The sequence below is a fragment of the Zonotrichia leucophrys genome, chromosome 24 (genome assembly GCF_028769735.1).
Source record: "Zonotrichia leucophrys gambelii isolate GWCS_2022_RI chromosome 24, RI_Zleu_2.0, whole genome shotgun sequence".
Classification (NCBI taxonomy): domain Eukaryota; kingdom Metazoa; phylum Chordata; class Aves; order Passeriformes; family Passerellidae; genus Zonotrichia; species Zonotrichia leucophrys.
Window position 1 is genome coordinate 4,888,084 of NC_088193.1, and position 21,377 is coordinate 4,909,460.

Here is a 21,377-nt window from a genome sequence, read left to right on the forward strand (position 1 = left end):
GAAAATGAAAGAATGAAAACCTGTATAAAAAAAAAAAAAAGGTACCCCCTTCCTTGAGGCACAGCTGAGGTGTTGGTGGTTGGCACTGCACCCTTCAGCAGGACAGGGATGTGTTCCTTGGGTGCAAGGGAGCTTGGAGGATGTGAACTCAGAAAATCCAGTTCTGGAAGGGGAGGATTCTCAGGAAGCAGATCTGGATTTAAACACTGCAGCTTGGCCTCCTCCCCGTTATCCATCTTCCAGCCAGTCGTGGGGAAGCAGCTGTATCCTGCCAAGATTCATGATCAAGAACGCCTCTCCCCCACCTCCTTCCTGCTTTCCACAAATATTTTAAAGCCAAGCCCTGGGCTGGGAAGCAGGTGCCTGTCTGCACACCCAGCTGGGACATCTGTGGCGAGATTCCTTGGGAAGTGGGAGCCCTGAGCTGGAATGGAGGTCTGTAGGTATGGTCTGGTGGGTTGAGATGCACCTCAGTCCTCTCCTGTGCTGTGAAACCACTCAATATGGACCTTCCCACAAAGAGAATGGGGGATGCAGAAGCTCTGGGTATGTCCTTTGCTTGGATAGAGCATCCCTGGCAGCAGGATCTGCTCCCTGCCCTCCCTCACACCTCTGCAGCAATTAAAGTCAGGACATTGCTCCCCAGAGCTGCCAGCCCTGCTGCCTTTCTTTCCTTCCTTTCCATAGAAGGAAAATGGATTTGTGTTTTCCATCCCTTTGGAATTATCACCCCCCCACTTTCACGTTGAGTTCATTTGAGCACGTTAATATCTCAAGTTTAATGATAAGTCTAACGGAATTCATTTATAAGATAAATAAGATGTTATTAGTACATTAGTAGCAAAAAATGTGCAAGGACATTGCTAATCTAAGGTGAAAATGCCTTCCTGCGTGAAATTTAATTAGCAGATTGTGTTCTATTAGTGACTTTTATGGGGATTTCATGAAAATGAATACAAATACGATCCGGGCAGCCTCTCCTGTGAAATGAGAGCCTCCCAAACCTACCCTCCCTCTCCAACCCAGAAAAACACGGATGCGTGTCCTATTCCTTTTCCAAAGGGAACTTTGTGGAGGCAGAAAGGCAACCTGTGGCCATCCTGCAGTGTGAGGACATGGGTGAAGGGTGTCACAAAAGCTGAGTGTGCTGACAGTGAGTGAAACAGGCTGGGGCACTCAGAACTATCCCAGCTTTCCCCTCTGCCTGAGCAAGCAGCTGGTCAGAGCTGCTTTTCCATGAAAAAAAGCAGCATGGTTATGGAGCTCTCCTTCATGCTCGGAATTTTCTCCCCAGCCAGATGTCCTGCAGGAAGCAGCAGTGGTGGCAGAGGGTGCCAGCTCCTACCCAGGGTCCCTGGTGGGGATGCAGTGTCACAGATGCAGTGTCACAGAGCCATGTGCTGCCTCCCTGAGCATCCTGCAGGCCTGCTGGTGTGGGGGAGCTGCAGGGAATGGAGCCCATCCAAGAGCATCATACATATTTTAAAGACTTATGGTCCCCCAGCCGGCCCGAGGGGGTTGTGCAGCTGTCACTGCCAGGCTGGGCTGGAGTCACAAGGCACAGAGATGTGCTGGTGTCCCTTTTCTTGCAGCTCATCTTGCAAAGCCAGCACAGCAGGGACTCTGGAGGAGCCGTGGAGGTGACACTGATGCATCTTCCTTGGTTTCATGCTGAACACCAGCACTTGGGCTGTTTCTGGAGCTGGGAAACATTCCCATGCTGTGGTTTCAGGAGCTTATAGATGACTTGGAAAGGAAAAGCATCTTGGCATCAGCAACAAGAAAATAAATAAATGGAAGGCTTTTCTGTCCTCAGTCTTTCCTGGGAAGACTGTTGTGCATACCCTGCTTTGGGGAGAGTTGTTACTGGCATCACCTCCTCCACCTGATCTGGGACCTCCTGGTTCCAGTCCCTGTGTGTGACTAAGGGAGATACAATGGAATTCCAGGATAGTTTTGGTTGGAAGGGACCTTATAGTTAATAAGGTGGTGTTGAGTCATAGGTTGGACTTGATGATCTCAAAGGTCTTTTCTAACCTTGTTAGTTCTGTGATTCAGTGTTTCTGTAAAAAACATCCCATTCCACCCCCTGCCATGGCAGGGACACCTTCCACTAGACCAGGTTGCTCCGAACCTGTCCAACCTGGCCTTGGACACTTCCAGGGATCCAGGGGCAGTCACAGCTATTCCTCAGTGATGCTGTGCTGGCTCCCTGCTCTTGGCACCAAAACCCAGGCTGAGGTTCTGCCTCATCCAGAATCATGGCAGGACTGCTGTTGGCTCTGGAGTAGCCAGGAGGGTCAGACAAACAGCCATGGGCTGTTTGATCTTTGTTTGAAAGGACATGGGAAGGTGTTGTGTGACCGTGTTCACTGGGGTTCTTGGATGACGGAAGAGACGAGGATCTGACTCCATGTTTCAGAAGGCTTGATTTATTATTTTATTATATATATTACATTAAAACTATACTAAAAGAATAGAAGAAAAGGTTTCATCAGAAGACTAGCTAAGAATAGAATAGGAAAGAATGATAATAAAGGTTTGTGGCTCGGACAGAGAGCCTGAGCCAGCTGCACTGTGATTGGCCATTAATTACAAACATCCAACATTGGCCAATCCCAGATGCACCTGTTGCATCCCACAGCAGCAGATAACCATTGTTTACATTTTGTTCCTGAGGCCTCTCAGCTTCTCAGGAGGAAAATCCTATAGAAAGGATTTTCCATAAAAGATGTCTGTGACAGTGTTGGAGCTCCAGAGGAGCAGAGAGAGCCCTTGTGTCCTGAATAGCATGGGAGCCTCACCTCCCCTTAGCAGACCTGTCCCACCCCTTGTGTTCATGCAGAATGACTCTGGTGGCCCAGACAGGATTTTGAAGCTGGGGAGATGTCATGAGTTACTGGAGGAGGCATCTGGTGGTGGTTCCAAAGCTCCTTCCCTGCCATCTGTGGGTGCAGGATCCAGCTCTTGCCTATTCCTTTGCTGAACAGTGAAGCAAATGCATGGGGAATCATTATTCATGCAGATGATCCTCACAATTCAATAGAGGTAATTAGGAGAATGATGGAGGAAATTAGCACTTTCTGCGGGTTTATTAATATTAATAAAATGATTCCACGGTTAAAAATAATAATAATAATATTCATAAAATAAATACATAACTGCAGAAGAGCTCTGCCCAGCTCCTAAACACCAGGCTGCTCCAGGCAGGAATCAACAAGCAGCTGGAATCAGTCTGCTGGCTTTTTGCCCCCTCTAAAGATGGAATCATAGAAGTCAGAATCAATTGAGGCGTATCTGGGGTAATTTCTCATTTCCCACATTTATCTTCCACATTAGGGAGAGGAGCTGAAGCTCAGCAAATCCTTAAGGCTTTGAGAGATTGAGGGACTTGACTTTAGTGTGCCAGTGGTGTTGAAAATAGGATGTTTTCTGAGAACTGAGGGAACAAGGGTGAGGGCTTCAACCTGACAAAGGGCAGGGATGGATGGGATACTGGGGAGGAATTCTTCCCTGTGAAGGCAGTGAGGCCCTGGTACAGGTTTCCCTGTGGCTGCTCCATCCCTGGAAGTGTTCAAGGCCAGGTTGGACAGGGTTTGGACAATCTGGGACGGTGGAAGTTGTCCCTGCCCATGGCAAGGGTTGGAACAAGATGGGCCTTGGGGTCCCTACCCACCCAAACCATCCTGTGATGATCCTGTGGTTCTGTGACTGAGGCATATTTGGGGTGTGCTGACAGTGAGTGAAACAGGCTGGGGGGCTCAGAAATATCCCAGTTTTTCCCTCTTGTGCATATCTCTTGTTTGCCTCTTTTATCTTCCACATTAGGGACAAGAGCTGAAGCTCAGATCTTCAAGGCTTTGGGAAATTGAGTGGCTTGTCTTTAACATGCCAATGCTCTTAAAAACAGGATGTTTTCTGAGAGCTGCCTCTGATTCCTGTTGTCCTCTTGCTTCTTCCCCTGCTGTGTACTGCTCCTAGCAGGAAAAGCATCCTCACATCTCCCCTTGCCATGGAGTTGGTGTAATGTGGCTATGGGTACCCATTTCCAGATTGCTCCCTTTGTTGTGTTTCCCATTCCCATTCATGTTGATCCCATTAGAGGACCGTGGATTTCTGCCCCACATGTGCTGTGCACCCTCAGGAATGCTTTTCAGCTCCTGAGCTGCTAGATGTGCCTCAGGATTTGGAGGAGGTTATTTGCACAGGGTGAGGAGATTATCAAATTAAAGACAGTACAGAATGCTATTAATGAAAATACATGACAAATGTATTTAAACATTTAAAAATTTAATTAGAATTTTTATTGTTGAAGTCTTGCTATGAGTGCTTTCTGAAACCCTCTTCTTTCTGTGGAGATCAAGGCTGCTTCATTTTCTTGCATGCTAAAGGAGGATTTGGGGTAAAGAAGGGAATAATTGTACCAAATATCTTCTGAAGAAGGTAACAGGACTTTTCCATTGGATGCTGGGTGTGGGATGTGCCCTGGCTGGACCCATGGGAGTGCCTGTCTAGGGCTGACTCTTTTAGAAAGGCATTAGTGGGGTTTTGCAGGATCAAAACACTTCATGGGCCAGGAGGGACACCTGGGGAGCTTCAGTGTCAGACTGAGGATGCTGCTGAACTCTGAGGATGGCACCAGGCTGTCAGGAAGGGCAGGAAAAATCCCAGATGGGCTGATGGATTTGTGGCTCCTCCATCCATGGGAGATGTGCAAACCCAAAAAACTTACAGGGAGAGCAAAGAGAAGGAGCTCAGAGCCCCATGGAGCTCCCAGGCTGAGTGCTCCCTGCCCTTTCCTCCTCAGAACACCTCTGGGGAGCAGCTCTGCTTGTTTTGACTCTGCAGGGAGCTGGGAATTGGCCAGGAACAGCTCTCCTGGCTGACCCGAGCTGGAGATGCCAGTCTGGTGGGTGGTGCCAATTCCCAGAGCCTTCTCCTGCTGTCTTTATTAAATGGGAAAAGATCAGAGCAGTTGAACTCTTTCCTTTAATGAGAGATTGCATTATATTAAACGGTAATTGCAAAAAAATCAGTTTCTATAATTAAAAGGAGACCTCACAGCCAGGCATGGAGGAGGTTTTCTGCAGCTCCACAGATCTCCATCTTCAGCATCTTAGTGCTGGGGATTCCATGTTCTCTGAGTTTTTGGGCTGTTTATGGTCAGCAAGAGCCAGGATGGGGATTGGGATGGGATTCCCTATCCCATCCACCCAGGGCTGTATATCCTGCACTCCAATGGCAGAGCTGGTGAGGGGAGGCAATTATTTCCATTACAGAGGAATTTGCAGGGCTGGCAGTTTTCAGGAGGGATGGGGGGAGAAAGCAGCCCTATCTCCCAACTTGTAAATTAAGCAGATCTGGTTGGGAACTGTCACCGCAGGAGAAGAAATATGAAACCTCTGGGGTCATGTATGCAGAGTAATTTTTCTGACTGTAACTCTACTTAAAAGTAAGGATATGATGGAAATGCTTAGAGCATTTTAAATGGACCCAACAGAGATCTGCTTCAGCTCCAGTGAAGTCTGTGCAGACTTCATTGGGTGTTGGCTTACTCTAAACTTGCTAACACCAGAGTTTAGTGCGTGACTGAGAAATAAATTGGTTCCTTCTCCTTATTAACTGAAAATACTCTCAGATGAAGGAGAAAGAACGGCCTTATTTGAATATTTTTGTGGGATTTAAGGCATGAGAGCAAGGTTGGTAATGCTGAGGAGGGGCACTGGGGTGCTTGCTCCCCACCTTGGGTCAGGGTTCTCCACACAGGACTTAGGATGGATCAGGTCTCCAAGTGATGGAAACCTCCCAGGGGTGAAGCTGACCTTGAAAAGCACCAAGAATGTCTGTGTGTCTGTCAGGCTCACTGGCTGTGTGAGGGAATACACGACAAGGCTCGTTTTGGGGAGTGGAAGAAAAAGCCTTCCACAGGAGCTCAAAATGTGAGCCCGCATGAGCCTCCCTTGGGATCAGTGAAGGCACTTCCAGTCCCAGTTCTGCTCCCAAGGTTTTCCCTCACTCTAAAGTGTCTGAGCAAAGCCAGCCTGGTGAACCCTGTCAGAGAAGCCCTTTGAAAGGAGCTGTGACCCTGAAGCTGTGCATGGGTGATGTGTTGGATTCTGGGACATGCTCCTTTCAGTGAGAAGAACAGGAGAGATGCATCATGACCTCTCCCTGGCATGCAAGCCTTGGGAATGGCAGGGTTTGCCTCCCAGTTCTGAATTTGAATTCCCTATTCTAAAGACCCCACTTGGCTCTGCTCTGCTCCAGCCCCATCAGTGAGACATTTGAAGGCTGGAGCGTGTGTTGGTTTCTGACAGGTGGAAAAACGAGTGTGCCAAGGCAGAGGCAGGAGGATCCCAGGGGATGATGAGCAGAGTGATGGCTGCTTTGCTCCTTGCTGCACCCTTTGTGAAGCTTATGGAGCCATTTAGGGCACAAAAGTGTCCCAAGGTGTGCTGTTGCAAGGTGCAAACAAAGGGAGGAGGAAGGATTTGGGACTCAGATCCTGCCTTGGCCATTCGCTGGGGAGCAGGATGGCTGAACCAGAGACACCATCCCCAGCAGCAAATGCAATTCCCTTGGGTTTGATTGGAAGGATGCTCTCGGAAGGTTGCAGTTTATTGCAGCTCCAGGACATGTGAACAGTCTCTGTTTCGGCCTGCACGTTTGAAGAATGAGTCAGAGTTCTTCAGTTCTCAGTCTCAAGAATTGTTTATTTTATCTTATCTATAAAAGTTTTTCTCCTGCCCTGCCAAGGTCTATTCAGCAGGACAATTCCAAGGCACCCTGACTGCCCCCGGGGCAGTGTTATCTCTTTATACTAAAAATTACGTATAACATGTTTACAATTACTTTCCAATACCTATCACCTATGGTAAACAGCGAGCTTCTACTCTAAACCAATCCAAAAGTGCCAACATCACAGCAGAAGATGGAAGTAGAGAAGAAGAAGAAGAAGAAGAAGAAGAAGAAGAAGAAGAAGAAGAAGAAGAAAGGCTGGACACGCCCAAGTCCCTCCATCTTGTCCACAAAAACCCTTATTTGAAAAACCCCAAAATCTACTTTTATACCTAGTGATAATTTTATTATTATACTACTTAAACTTCTGTGGCTTTCAGGTCCTCATACAAAGCTGGTAATTTGCTCCAGGGGTCATAATCAAACCCACAGGTGTTCTGGGCTGTGTGCCAGCGTCTCTGAGCCCCCTGGCAGGGTCCCAACAACTCTGGATGTCCAGAGGGATGGGCTGAGTTCTGACAGGGTGCAGCCAGGGCAGGGTGTGCTCCATTGTGAATTGGCTCAGTGCAGAGCCAGGCTGGCCTGGGGACAGCTCCTCCTGCTCTGGGGTCAGGCATCCCATCCCAGGGAAGGTTTTTAAGCACCCAGGCTGCAGTAGGCAGATACAGGGAATCTGCTGCTTTTCTGCTTGCTTAGGAGCATGAGGAATGCTCCAGATTATCACCCAAGAAGGAGTTAATAAAGCTGGGTTTGCTGGCTGATTGAAGACTGGGCAGCTGTGAGTGCATTGCTTTAGGTATCCATGAAATGTAGCCTCTAGATGCTCAGGATTGAGGTGTGATAGGAGGAAATCTGGATGGAGAGGAGAGTAACAGCATGCCCAGCTTTTCCTTCTCCTCCCCTATCTCCCTTCTTGCCTCCCCTGGAATTCTGTGGTGTGAGATTTTTCACCCCGTGCACTGGAAACAATATCTTGGAGCAGCTTTGGTGCCATTTGTTTTCCCTTTAATTGGCTAGTGGGGAGAAAATAACGAAGGGAAGTCATGCAGGGGAAGTTCTCATCGGTGCCGTTTTTGGCAACAGAGTCACAACATCCTAAATTTATTTATTTAATTGCATTATTAAAAGTATAAATAAAAATAAATCCAGGAGAGCAGCCGGATCTATACTTTGCATCTCTAAAATAGAACCATAAATGCCACGGAGCACTGGGGGAATGATTTATTAGCCTGTTATCGTGAGTGACTGGGACGCTTTCGATGGAGTCCTTGCTAATTTCTAACAGCTGCATTAAATCACAGATGCTATCAGCTATTATAAAATAATCACCCAGCGCTCTGTGAACCAGCACGAGCCCAGGGTCAGTGCTGGAGCCCTGGATTTGTTTCACATCTCAGCCCCTCCGTTTCCTGCGAGGGTGGGAAATAAATAGGGCTTGTAGCGGCCTCATTTTATCATCCAGGAGTTGACAATAAATAAAAACCTCTATAAAACTTTTTTTCTAAAAGGAGTTTCGACCAGAATTTGCAATGAGAGGAAACCTGATTTTGTGCTGTGTGATGTCAGGACTCCTGGGTCCTGTTTCTAGTTCAGAAAGGGAGCTGAGCTTGCTGATTTATGGGGAGAGGGAGGATTTCAAGGGTTTGGCTGCAGACAGGGCTGCAAGGAAGGCAGCAGGTCCTGGCAGTAAGAAACGTCTGTCAGCTCCTCCGCCTTTGCTCCTCGCTGCTCTTTCAGACAAGTCACTTAAATTTCCCTGCAGCTCCACTGCCTTCCTCTCGTTTGACAAATAACGTGTGTGTTTATGTGCCTGGGCTCCGGAGGGGGTTAATACTTGGCCTGGAAATCTCTTTAGAAGTGCCAATTTGTAGCGACAGAGAAACAACAATGAATAGAAGAGCCTGCGAGGACCAGAAGAAGCGAGCGAGCGGCTGCTTATCAGGATGGTGGCTCGCAGAGCCAGCTGCAATAGCAGGGGTAGTTGTAAAGGGTGAAGGAGATGGGAAGGGAAAAAAAATAAAAACCCAAACCCACAAATAAATAAAAAATAAAGCAGTTAGGATGAAAATGCCTCCCATCTGCAACACTCGTATTTTTCTTGACAGTTTTGCTTTATGTTAGAGCAGCTGCTTAACATGACAAACGCTAGCTTTAATAACGAGGAGCCAGAGGAGATGCAGGGATGGAGTTCTATGGCTCATCCTGCTCTCCCATGCTCTTTCTTGGGTGTGAACAGCCCAGAGCAGGCTCACCCTGGTGTCCTGCACCACCTTGTCCTGTAGCCATGATATTTTCTGAAAAATCCTTTCCTTAGGATTTTTCCTCCTGAGAAGCTGGGAGGCCTCAGGAACAAAATGTAAACAATGGTTATCTGCTGCTGTGGAATGCAACAGGTGCATCTGTGATTGGTCTCATGTGGTTGTTTCTAATTAATGGCCAATCACAGTCCAGCTGTCCAGACTGTCTCAGTCAGTCACAAGCCTTTGTTATAATTCCTTTTCTATTCTTAGCCAGCCTTCTGATGAAATCCTTTCTTCTATTCTTTTAGTATAGTTTTAATTTAATATATATCATAAAATAATAAATCAAGCCTTCTGAAACATGGAGTCAGATCCTCGTCTCTTCCCTCATCCTGAGACCCTTGTGAACACCACCCACCTTGTTCAGCTTGGGAAGATCAATTTGGACCCAGTGCCTGCTGTTTTGGGAACAGTTGTGGTTTTGAAGCGCTGCGTCTTTGTTTGAATTTGTGAGGTTAAAGGGGGTTTAAGGAAGAAGGAGCCTCAGGGTTGTTTGTTTGTGGAGCAGCAGCTCCTGGTGACACCCTAGGCTGCTCCAAGCCATGTGTCCATGGGGAACAATGCTTTGGAGGGGATTCCAGGATAGCCGTGGGCAGCTCTCCTATTTCCCCAGAGGTATTTGGGTTCCTTTGTCTTTTCCTACCTTGTCATTCTCTCTGCACAATGAGATGGTGGCTTTGCAGCTTGCAGGTTGTTTCCTTCCTGCGGTATCGGGGGTTGTCGGGTTGTCAGAAGCCTGGAGATAGCAGGGATTGCTGACAGCAAGCAGAACTCAGTCAGAGCTGTGCACAGAAACCTTGCTCAGCCTTTGAAACCGCAGTCAAACCCTCCCCCAAGGTTATTCTTCCTCATAAAACACTCTTAGTTTTGTTTGCCGCAAACCTAGATTTTAATCCCAGCATCCAGGCAGAGCTGGGCTTTGAAGAGAATTGGGTTGGAGTCACAAGTGAATGGCTGAGGCCAGGCTGACTGAAACAGATGAATTAAAGCTGACCTAGGAAGATGGAGATGTTCCCATCCACACCCCGGCTGTGCCACTTGCATATTTATCTCATTGTGCCCGATACCACTGGGAATAAATCAGCAGTGAAACATGCAGGGAGCAGCTCTGCTGCCTCTGAGAGCAGAGACCTGCACCAGCATTTATCCACAGCTCCCATCAAACTCCCAGGGAAGTTTTCCAAAGCCTGCAGGAACCCAGAGCCTTCCCTCACCTAATGGTTTTCTCCCCCTCACTTCAGCCCTTAGAAGCAGGAATTTCAAAGTTGAAAAAAACATCACCTGCACGGGCCACAGAGGGGAAGACTGAAAACACTGAGAATTTTTATTTCTCCTGGGACCTGCCGCATGAGCAGCCCGGGTAGTTCAGACAGGCTGAGAACAAGTGTTCAGACCTTTACCTGCATAACACGGCTGCCAAACCTGCCCAGCAGCACCTGGAGACAAGGGGGGTGTGGAGGGTGAGGAGTGGGAGCAGGGAAATTTCCTCCCCAGCTCTGCAGAGATCCCACCCAGCTCCCTGCAGCTCCCAGCCCTCCTCTGCCCCTTCCAGCAGCAGCACAGGCAGGATCTGAGAGCCCCAGGAGCTGCCCCAGCGCTGGGATTTTCTGGAGGCTGGTTTGTGTTGTTGTTTGGGTGTGTGTAGGCGTGAAAATCCCAGAGTGGTTTGGGTTGGAAGGGATCTCAAGATAATACAGTCCCCCCATGGGCAGGGACACCTTCCACTGTCCCAGGGTGCTCCCAACCCTGTCCCCTGTCCAAGCTGGCATGGAGCACCTCAGGAGTGGGGCAGCACAGCTGCTCTGGGCAGCAGGGCTGTCCTGGGTGGTGGTGAGAGCCCCAGGGACATTTGGGGTTGTCTTGCCCAAGCTGAGAGGAGTATGTTGGAGGGGATGAGGGTACGGGGTGGGCAGAGGAACATCCCAAATGTCCCCAGCAGTGAGATGTTCTGGAGGCTGGTTTGTGTTGGTTGATTTGGGAGTGCGGGTGTGTGCGTAGGTGTGAAGATCCCAGAGTAGTTTGGTTTAGAAGGGATCTCAAGGTAATACAGTCCCCCCACCCTGCCATGGTCAGGGACACCTTCCACTATCCCAGGATGCTCCCAACCCTGTCCAAGCTGGCCTGGAGCCCCTCAGGAGTGGGGCAGCCAACCACATTAAATAGAAGAGGCAGGGCAGGGCTGTCCTGGGTGGTGGTGAGAGCCCTGGGGACATTTGGGGTTGTCTTGCCCAAGCTGAGAGGAGTATGTTGGAGAGGATGAGGGTATGTGGTAGGCAGAGGAACATCCCAAATGTCCCCAGCAGTGAGATGTTCTGGAGGCTGGTTTGTGTTGTTGGTTGGGTGTGTGTAGGTGTGAAAATCCCAGAGCGGTTTGGGTTGTAAGGGACTCTCAAGGTAATACAGTGGCACCCCTTGCCATGGGCAGGGACACCTTCCACTGTCCCAGGATGCTCCCAACCCTGTCCAAGCTGGTCTGGAGCACTTCTGGAATGGGGCAGCCAACCACATTAAATATGTGGGCAGGACTGTCCTGGGTGGTGCTGAGCCCCAGGGACATTTGGGATTGTCTTGCCCAATCTGTGAGGACCATGTTGGAAGGGATGAGGGTACATGGTTGGCAAAGGAACACAAATACTGCACTTCAGAGCTGCAGGGCACAAGCCATTCCTTCAGGAGAATACAAGTTTTCAAGGCCCAGTTTATCTCTATGGAATCAGTCAGGCATGTTTTTCTCTTTACCTTGAAATCTTGCTGGTTTGGCTGCTCTGCTGATATCAAAGGTTTGGTTTGGGCAGGCAAACCCTGAGTCTGAGCAGGGCTGCAGGGTGTGCAGTCCCTCACCTGTTCATCATACAAAGATGGATTTGCTGGGGGGGACTAATGATGGAAAAACCTGTTAAACACAGACTGCTCCAAGAAAAACCTGTTAAACACAGACTGCTCCAAGAAACTGTGGCTGCCCCATCCCTGGAGGTGTCCAAGGCCAGGTTGGACAGGGCTTGAGGCACCCTGAGTTAGGGGGAAGTGTCCCTGCCCATGGCAGGCGTAGGACTGGATATCCTGAGAGGTTCTGGTGCCATCCAGGTGTGAAAAAGAGCAGAACAGGCAGTGTCCCAAAGGAGGATGTTAAGACAGGATTTTCCTTTCTCTCACCTGTGCTGGGGATGCCGTTTGGAGCCTCCCAGGACAGCCCAGAGCGTGGTGTTTCCCTCTTCCAGCACGGAGTGTAGGTGGCACAGCTGCTCTCTGATCATCCCTGCATGTCTGTATTCTGTAAATAAGCCCCGAGGCTACGCGATGGCTTCGTGTTTAGAAACAGGATAAACAGGGCGATGTGATATCTATTTATTTGTTCTTTTATTAGTTCAGCGCAGAGCTCACAGAGCACTTTGTGAGTGTCTATGAAATGAGCCTTGTAATGTTCCCAGGAGAGGGGAGAAGCATTCCTGCTCCAGTTAGCACATGGGGGAAGCTGAGGGTTCCCTGTGCATCCATGGCCAAGGTGAGACCGTGGTAGATGCAGGGGGGGATCCCAGATCCTGCTTTCCATTTCCAGTCTGTAATGGCTTCAAATGCAGGGTTCAAATGCATATTTCAGGCTCAGCATCTGTGCTCCAGAGCCCTTTTTCTGGTGTTTCTCCTACTCCTGGACTAATTTGGGAATGTGATTGTGCCTCCACACCTTGTCCTAGGGAGGAGTCATTAGGTATTAATGATGTAAAAACCTGTTAAACACAGACTGCCCCAAGAAGCTGTGGCTGCCCCATCCCTGGAGGTGTCCAAGGTCAGGTTGGACAGGGCTTGGGGCACCCTGGGATAGTGGAAGGTGTCCCTGCTCATGGCAGGTGTGGGACTGGATGTTCCTTAAGGTCCTTTATGGAGATGGGGCACCAACATCTTCTCTGGAAATAAGCTGTTCCTCTCACTCTCACATCCTAATATCCAATTTATCTCACCCTTCCTAATATCCAATTTAAACCTGCCCTCTGTCAGGTCAAAGCCATTCCCTCTTGTCCTGTCTTCCCTGCTTCCTGCTTCCCAGGGATGTGGGAAGTTTGGGACAGAGCTCCTGGAATCATCTTTTTGGCAGAGACTTTGCACCGTGATGGCGTTTTTGTTGTGCTGTTCGGTTTTGTTTTTTTCCAAGACAATGTCCTTGCTAGGGCAGCTTGAACTTTGGCTGCTTTGATATGGAAATGTTTTGGCAATGAAGCAAAATGTCACATGTCTGTAATGCCCCCCCCACCATCCCTTCCCTCTAAAGCTGGATTTTCAGGGAGAGACTGAACAGGAGTTGAAAATTTGCCCAAATGCACTAAATACCATCAGAAATGGCAGCAAAAAAAAAAATCTTGGCATCGCAGAGAAAATCTTAACATTTTGCTTTCTTTAGAAAAAAAAAATTAAAAAAACCCCTAAGCCATGCTGGATGGTTGTCAGAAATGCTTCAGGAAAATTAAATCTGTGTTTTTCAAGCTTTTAGGGTGATGTTGTGATGGTTCTGCTGCCCCTGGGTGTCCCAGCCCCTCCGAGCTTTGCTTGAGCAGCACTGGGTGTTCTCAGAGCTGTTTTGTATTCCTTTAATAATTGGTGTAAGGAGGAGGCTGCTTTAACTGCTCCAGGTGGGTGTCTATGGAGCTGCCTCCGTTTTGGATTTCATTTGTCAGGTTTACACACTCTTTAAACGTGCCATATGCCGGGGTTCAGCCGGGGATTGCGGCTGAGCATTAAGTGTGGAGTAATCCCATTAAAATCCCCAGGGATTGCTGGGGGTCCTGCTCAACCACGACCTGCCTTCCCACGCTGTAATCCCGGCTCCAGGCTGGGTTTGTGTGGCCTTGGGGGGATTTTGTGGAGGAGGGAAGGATTTTTTGGGTGAATTTAGGGCATGAGGATGGGGTTGGAGGGTCTACCTGGGCACTGACTGCTAAACCAGCCCTGAGCCTGTTGTAAATGAGGAGCCTGAGCCTCCAGTCTGGATTTTCTGCCCTTGGAGCTCAAGCACCACGATCAATATGAAAAACAAGTCGCATTTTTTTCCCACAATTACCTCAGCATGTTGTTTAATTTTTTTTTTCTCCTTTTGCTGAATTCGTGCGATAAAACGCATTAAATGTAACAGCACGGAAAATAAAAGTTCCGTTTGCAGAGAGAGCCCTGATTTAGTCTGAAGATAAAACAAGATAAAACAACTGGAAAAATTAAGTGGGATAAATAAATTCTGCTGGGAAGAGGCTGAGGTGAGAGAGGGGGAGATGTGTGTGTGGCAATGGCCTGGCAGTGGTCAGTGCAGCTGTGGATCCCATTCCCAAGGTTTTCCACCTGGGAAAGGGGTGATGCTTTGCTTTGTGCCCCTTCCAAAAACTGATGGGTGATCAGTTTTGTCCCAGGACAGTGAGATGTGATTCTCCCTTGCATGGGGAGGTGTTGGGGAAGATGAAACATGAGAGCTTTATAAATATGATTGTCTGGCAAAAAGATTTTGAGAATATGGAAACTATAAGCGGGATTGAAATGAAAGCAAGCTTTGAGATCCCTCTCAACTGGAAAGCAATGGTGTGGCTGCTGAAGGTGATCCCCTTTTGATGGAACAACACCCTCTGCTTGCAGACAGGCCCAAGGGTCAGAGCAGACCCTGCCAGCTTGGCAGAAGGGGCCCAAAGAGGAGTTTTTAGGGTTTAAAATGCAGCACAGTATGGTAATGTAATGATTCTTATAGGCTGTATGTAAATGCTGTAGGATTTGTGTATTGTACTAGATTGGTTAGTGAGAATCAGAATATTCAACACAGATGATTTATTGTATTGTAATAAGAACTTCGCACTCTTACCTCTTGTCTCTTAGCTCTTACCCTTTTACTCTCTCACCCTCTCATCCTCTCTCCCCCTCTTTTCTCTCAGGCCTGCTCTAAGCTGTGGCTGGCAGCTCCCAGCAGGGCCCTGCACCCAGGCCCTTTGCAATAAGCCAAAATTCCATGACCTGGCTCCAGAGATCTCTTGTCTCCATCCGTCCAACCATGCAACCCCCCGTTGCTCCTACAGGGAGGGTGTGTGTTCCTCCTGCCTGTGCGCGTGCCGTCTCTTTTGGGTGAAGAAATGAGAATATTCGGCAGCAAATGGGAAAAAGCACAAAGCGGGGCTGTGGGGTGTGGGGGAAGAGGTGTCAGGATGGATTGCCAAATATGCCGGGGAAAAAATTAGCAGCTGCAAGTGTGCAAGAGAAAGGTGGAGAAGAAAAGGGGTAGAGACAGATGGAGAGAAGGAGGGAGAGAAAGAGGAGGTGGGAGGAGAGGGAGGAGGGGATAATAGTGTGCAAAGAAATTAGTTAAAAATCTTATAGCCCCGAGCCCAGACACCATCTGGAGAGTGCAGGGTACTGACACACAGCTCCACATTCACCATGGAGGTGTCACATATGTCTTGGCCAGGTAGGGTGGCCGAGATGCTCAGGATTAGAAATTCCCCATGCCCCAGGAAAGAGATGCCTTAAAAGAGCCCAATTTTGTGAAAAAAGTGCCCATGGCTGTTTGCCAGCTGGGGACCAGAGAGGAGCTGTTGTTGTTGAAAATCTTGTCTGAGGTTTCCAGAGGGAGATCTGGAGAACTCCCATTTCCACCAGTGCTGGAGGGTGAATCCCTGGGAGCAAAGATTGCTCTTTGATTAAACAAGCACAAGGACTCCAAGGGCTGCACTTCCCTACAGCTCTGCCGGGTTTTTGCTTTCCTGGGTGTAGCATTAACCCTTTGAACAACAGGTTAATTAACCCCATGAACCCCTTTGAACAAGGCTGAATGGCTGAGAGGCAGCAAAGTTCATCTCAGAGAAAGGGAAAAAATAGAAAATAAAAGTTTTTCCCATCATCTTTGCCTTAAGATGTAATTTTCTTTGCCTGCTGAGGACTGTGACAAGCACATGGTTTGTTGTGCCCACTGAGGGAAAAGCTGCTCTCCTAGGATAAAGCGCATCTCTGTGGTACAGCTGTGCCCATGTTTCCTAGCATTCCCCTACCCAGGCAGGTTTAAAAGGAGTAAGAAATGGTCCTTGGGTCTCTTTTGGAAGAGGCAGAGTCCCAAAGGAGGAGGTGGCACTTGCTGGCCAAGTGTGCAGTGTCCCAGAGGTGCTGCAGTCACTCCCTCCCTCACTGCACTGATCCCAAGGGAGCTGGACTCACTCCCTGCAGCACACTGAGCATTTCAGTGTGCCCTGAGCTGTCTGGAGAAAAGGGAAATCATCTGGGAGCAGGAATGAGGCTGGGGAATGAAGCCCAGCATGTCCATCCATAGGTCCCAGTGGCTGCAGGCTGATTCCCAGTATGACACTGGAGCAGCTCTGTGGCTGAGCTCCCTCACAGCCCCCAGGCTCTGGTCCCTCACTAATTACTTCCAGGCCTGTACTCCTGACATTTGCAAGCTCCTGATTAGAGCAACGAGGGAGAAATCTCGGAGGGAGAGGGAGGCTAAACTGCACCACTAATAACAGCTGAGATTGACAGTGGGCTGGGGAGGTGCAGGGACTCGTCCTTGCCGGCTCCGTTTCTTCCTGAGCCTCTGGGATGATGAGAGAAGGTCAGGGCTTGTTAACGTCACCGTGAGGAGCAGGATCCACCACTGCCATCTGCCTGGTGCCCCCAGGGCCTGTGCCAGCCTCGAGTCCCTCTCAGCCAGGCGGTATTTTTAGCCACGGACCTGAACTGAAGCCACCCTGTGCAACCTCAGGTCTGTGACTGTCTCGGTGCAAAAGTGCCTCTGCCTCTGTGTCTGCTGACTTTGTGCTTCATGCAGATTTTGCAGCCTCCTGGATTTCAAGTTTTTCCCCCTTGCCCTTTTCTCTCCCACATCCCATCTCACTCCCTTCATTTGATGGCAGTGCAGCCACTGGGGAGTTACCATTAACCTCAGCAGTGGGACTGGCACGTATTTGTGATGGGGTGGTCCAGAGTACCAAACCAGGAGAGGCTGCTCTGGTTCCCTGGGTGCCCACAGTGACCTCTGGGATGAGCATGGTTGAGTCTCCTGCAGTCTCCTGCACAGCCGTTCCAGGCTGTTGGGTCCCTACCCAGCTACATAAATATGGATCACATTCATTTCCCAGCCCTCTCTTTCTCTCCCTTCCTTGATGCCCCATATCCCCTTACCTGTCTGTAGCAGCCAGTTTAATTCTCTGTCTGTCCATTCATTCCTTGCCTTTGCATCCATTCATGGATCCATGGCTCTCCAGCCTCCTCAGAGTCTCTTTGTGAGGCAGACAGGCTTTTTCCCCTATAAATCTTCCCTCTCCTGGATTGCTCTGGCTCTGGCATGCTTTGTGCTGCACACACACTCTACGTCTACAGCTCCTATCCCAAGGGGTAAACATGACTTTACCCAGCAGAGCTTGTGGTCCCTGCAGCATCCTTGTCCCCTGGAGCTAATCCTGCTGCTGGGTGAGGCTCAGCAGTGCCTGTGGTCTCAGTGCCATGGGTTTGTGCTGGCTCCTGCTGCTCCCTCCCTTCCAGCAGGCACAGTTCATCCGTGCCAGAGTGGAGCAGCTCAGGAAGGAGTGGGGTGTCCTTCCTCTCCCATCCTCCCCCCAAAGAATCCCTGGCATGGGAGCAGCCAACCTGCACATTCGGGGTTAAGGCAACTTTTCAGCAGCTGAGGAGCTTTCTGATGGAAAACTGAGCCCTGCTTGTCTCCCTGCTTCCCTGGGCTCCCAGGCTGCCCTGTTTATCCAGGCTGCAGAGAGCATCCCTCTGATGCTGGGTGCCAGCACACATCTCTGCAGTGCCAGCCCGTGGCTGATGGCTGTTTAGGGTCACTGAGTCCCACTGCCACACACAAAGAACCTGCTCTGCTGAAAATTGGGCCTGGGATCACTGAAAACCCCTTGCAAAACCCCTTTATCAGTTCTAACAGCTGTGTTTGGATCTCTGGATGAGGTCGGGGTCCTGAATTAGCTAAAACTCCCTTGTTGGTGGTTATTTCCCTCCTCCAGCCCCTGGGAGAGACAGGTTCTCTGGGATACATCAGCAGAGGAGCAGATGTCCTTTGGAGGAAGGCACCCAGCCAAGGTCCTGGGATGAGGAACTGTGTGAGGAACCCTGGCAGCACAGGGTTAGTTTTCTTCTGTGGGCACACAGTTTTCTGGGTGGTCGCCAAGGTCTTGGTGCCTTCAGCTGCTCTTTGAGGAGATTAACTGGTGGTCTGTGGGTGTCTCCAAAGGAGGAAATTTGTTGAAATTTATTGTTGATGCTCTGTTGTGAGTGGCAGGGTCTTCCTAATTCAAGGACCTTGGTCTTCCTAATTCAAGGATCTCAGTGTCAGGAAGCAGGGACAGGACAGGAGATGCTGTGGAGCTGTGTTACACCATCCCATGGGGCAAAGACGTGGGGACAGGACCCTGTTTCTCACAGGGAGAGAGAACTGGAGCCAGTCCCCCACAGGGGTATGCATCAACAGGTGGAGGCAGGCAAAGATGCTGCGGTGGGCGAGGGTTTGGGCAACCTGCTGCTGTTGAGGGCAAGCTGGGGGGTGCGTGGCACGACAAAAGCCCCCTCTGAAGCAGGGCTGAAGCGGGTGAAGGGCTGGGGGTCCCTCGGCTGGTGGCAGCCCCGGTGCCGGCGCGGCGGGGGTTAATGTGCGTGTCCTCCCGCGCATCCCGCCCCGCTGCCGCCCGCCCTGCCGCCCGCCCGTGTGCGGGGCTCGGGCCGTGCGGGAGCCGAGGCGCCGGGCAGCGCTGGAGCCGCTGCCATGACAACCCCGGGGATGCTGCCGGCCGGGGCCGGGGTGCTGCTGCCGCCGCCGCCCCCCCGCGTCCCCCCCGCCCCGCTGCGCGCCTGAGCCGCAGCCCGAGCAGCTCCGAGACCCTCCGGACACAGCCCGGGAGCATCGCGGACATCGCCTGCAGCTCCGCGGGGAAGTTTCGATCTTGCGACAGAACCGGGATTTTGGGGAGCTTTATTGGGATTTTTTAATTTTTTTTTCTTGTATTTTTTTAAAATTCTCCTTTCTCTCTGTGATTTAAACAAAAGCTCAAGAGCCGGAGAACAGCCCAGCCCCGGCCCGCTGTGTCCCCCCCGCTGCCGATGCCGCCCTCCCCTTCCTTTCACAGACACTCACGTTTCCTCCGTGGGTTATAAACTTTTGATGCCAGATCTCCGCAGCGCCTGCCCAGCTGCAGCTGAAAGTAGCGTCTCCAGCAGCCACACATCTGTGACCTTCATCTCGTGCTCCGCACCTTCTCTCCTCCTCTTCCTCCTCCTCCCCCCGGCCCTCCCGTCCTCCTCCCTCGCCCGAGGACAGCGGGACTCCCTCCGATGCCGCTCGGCAGGCTCAGCGCTCGCAGCCAGCCTTGCCGGGGGCTCTCCTGATCTCCGTGGAGCTCCGCAGCGCTCGCCCCGGTGGTTTTGCTCCCCCCCATCCCTCCTCTCCACCCACCCCTTCCCCCTTTTCGCCTTGTCGGGTGTGTTTTTTGCCTGTTGGAAAAGTCCCCGCTGCCCAGGATGGGGGTCGGTGGGTGCTTGGCCCTGCCCTGGAGGTGCCTGGTCGTCCTCTGTCTCAGGCTGCTCTTCCTTGTGCCCGCAGGAGTGCCCGTGCGCAGCGGAGATGCCACCTTCCCCAAAGCCATGGACAACGTGACAGTGCGGCAAGGGGAGAGCGCCACGCTCAGGTAGGAGCAGCTGCACGGGGGCTTGGGGGGTCGGGGGGTCTCGCTTGCGGCTTTTGGGGGATGCTCCGTGCCCGGCGGGGCTGCCGGAGGGTCCTGGGACCAGCTGGAGACTTTGCGCGTGTCCCAGGGGTTTATCCCCATCGTGGTGGCAGGCGACACTGCGTGTGGCAGCTGGTCCCCGTGGTGGCAGGGGACGCTCCGGGTGGCAGCTTGTCCCCGTCGTGGTGGGGGCCACCCCGTGCGAGCGGTTTTGGAGGGATGGATGTGCCGGTGCTTTTCGGGCTGCAGCTCCTGGGGGGGCTGCGGGTGCCAGACGAGGAGAGCACACAGGGGTTTAGGTGGCAGACAGTGAGTTAGTGCTGCCTGAAAACCCCAAAGTTGTGCCTGCGTGAGAGGGGAGGGGGGTCCGTGCTGCTGGCGCCGGTGCCAGCCCGCACTGCCAGCGGCTTTCCAGGGCTGCGCTGCCTCCGAGGTGTCGGTGTTTTCCTCGATCGCTTTATAGTCTCTGCACGAATCCGTTAATATCAAATCAATCTTTTACTCCAGGGGTGCATCTTATGAATTCTGATGGATGCTTTCCCTTACGTTGTTTGCTGTAGGAGAAACACAGGCGGCTGATATGCAGATGGGTCACTCCTGTGCCGCACAGCCCAGCCGAGCATCCCTTCCATTCCCTGAATGAGTTACAGGTGTACGCGGGGCTGTGCCCAGGTAGCACAGCAGCTCTCCACAGGCACCGCGGCCAGAGGAGCAGCCCAGCCTTTATTTTGGAGGGCAGTGAGGCTTTGGGTCGTGCTGTGCGTGCTTCAGGCAGCCCCGCGAGGACCCGAGCCGGTTAATCCGGGAGCTGTGGGACTGTGGGAAGGAGCTCGGGGGTGGTGGGACGTGAGTGTGGAGCGAGAGAGCCCGGAGGAGTTTGTCTGCTTTGCCTGCACCAGCGAGCAGCGTGTGCCCCTCACCCGAGGCTCACTCAGACCCGAAGGAACGGGGTCTCTGCAGCAGAGAGCAGCTGCTCTGCCAGAGCCGGGCACGGGGATGGCACACGCAGAGCCGGGCACGGGGATGGCACAAACAGAGCCGGGCACGCTCTCGGTGAGCAGCAGAGCCGGTGCAGGGCTGAGGAGCTGCTGCTGCTCTGAGCAGAGGGAGCTGTGCTCACCTGGGCAGGTTTCCGTGCCTGAGGTGGGCTTTGCAGGGGAAGTGTTTGGTGGTTTTGGGATTCAGGCTCTGGCTGAGGCTCTGTGGGTTCCGTGCTGCGGAGGGAGGTGTTGGCTGCCTGTCTGCCCCCTTCCCACCACGCTCAGTGCCTGACTGTGGGATGCTGTCCCTTTTCCTGCCCGCCGGGACACTCTTGTCATCATCACCCCGTGTTCCTGGGGGCTGTGGCACAGCTGGGGAGCTGAGGGCTGTCTCCTTGTGCTTTTCCTAATTGAACTGCAATGATGATTAACCTGAGCTGTGTGAGCAAGGCAGTTTAAGGAAGGACAGTCCCCCAGAGAGGTGCCTTTGGCCCTGGTGCTCTTTTCCTCGCTGTTGGAGCTTGTCTCTGCAGTGAAGTGTGGCTCTGGGGCTCTCGGAGGCGATGCTGGTGCTGCTCAGAGCAGGATGGGTGCCCGTGCCTGCTCCCTGGGGAGCCCCTGCACGTCCAGCCGAGCCTGCTGCCAGCAGAGGGCTGACTTGGATCTCCTTTTTT

The 21,377-nt window shown here is 51.4% G+C and overlaps 1 protein-coding gene across 6 annotated transcripts in view; it reads left to right on the top strand.

Moving 5' to 3' along the window:
* OPCML (opioid binding protein/cell adhesion molecule like) overlaps positions 1-21,377 on the top strand; it is a 310,429-nt gene that overhangs the window by 180,622 nt on the left and 108,430 nt on the right. For 2 of the 6 annotated variants that reach the window (XM_064732008.1, XM_064732007.1), the window contains exon 2: positions 19,600-19,684. In XM_064732008.1, the coding sequence (XP_064588078.1) occupies positions 19,600-19,684 (85 nt within the window). The other 4 variants (XM_064732005.1, XM_064732006.1, XM_064732009.1 and 1 more) reach the window with 3 other exon arrangements.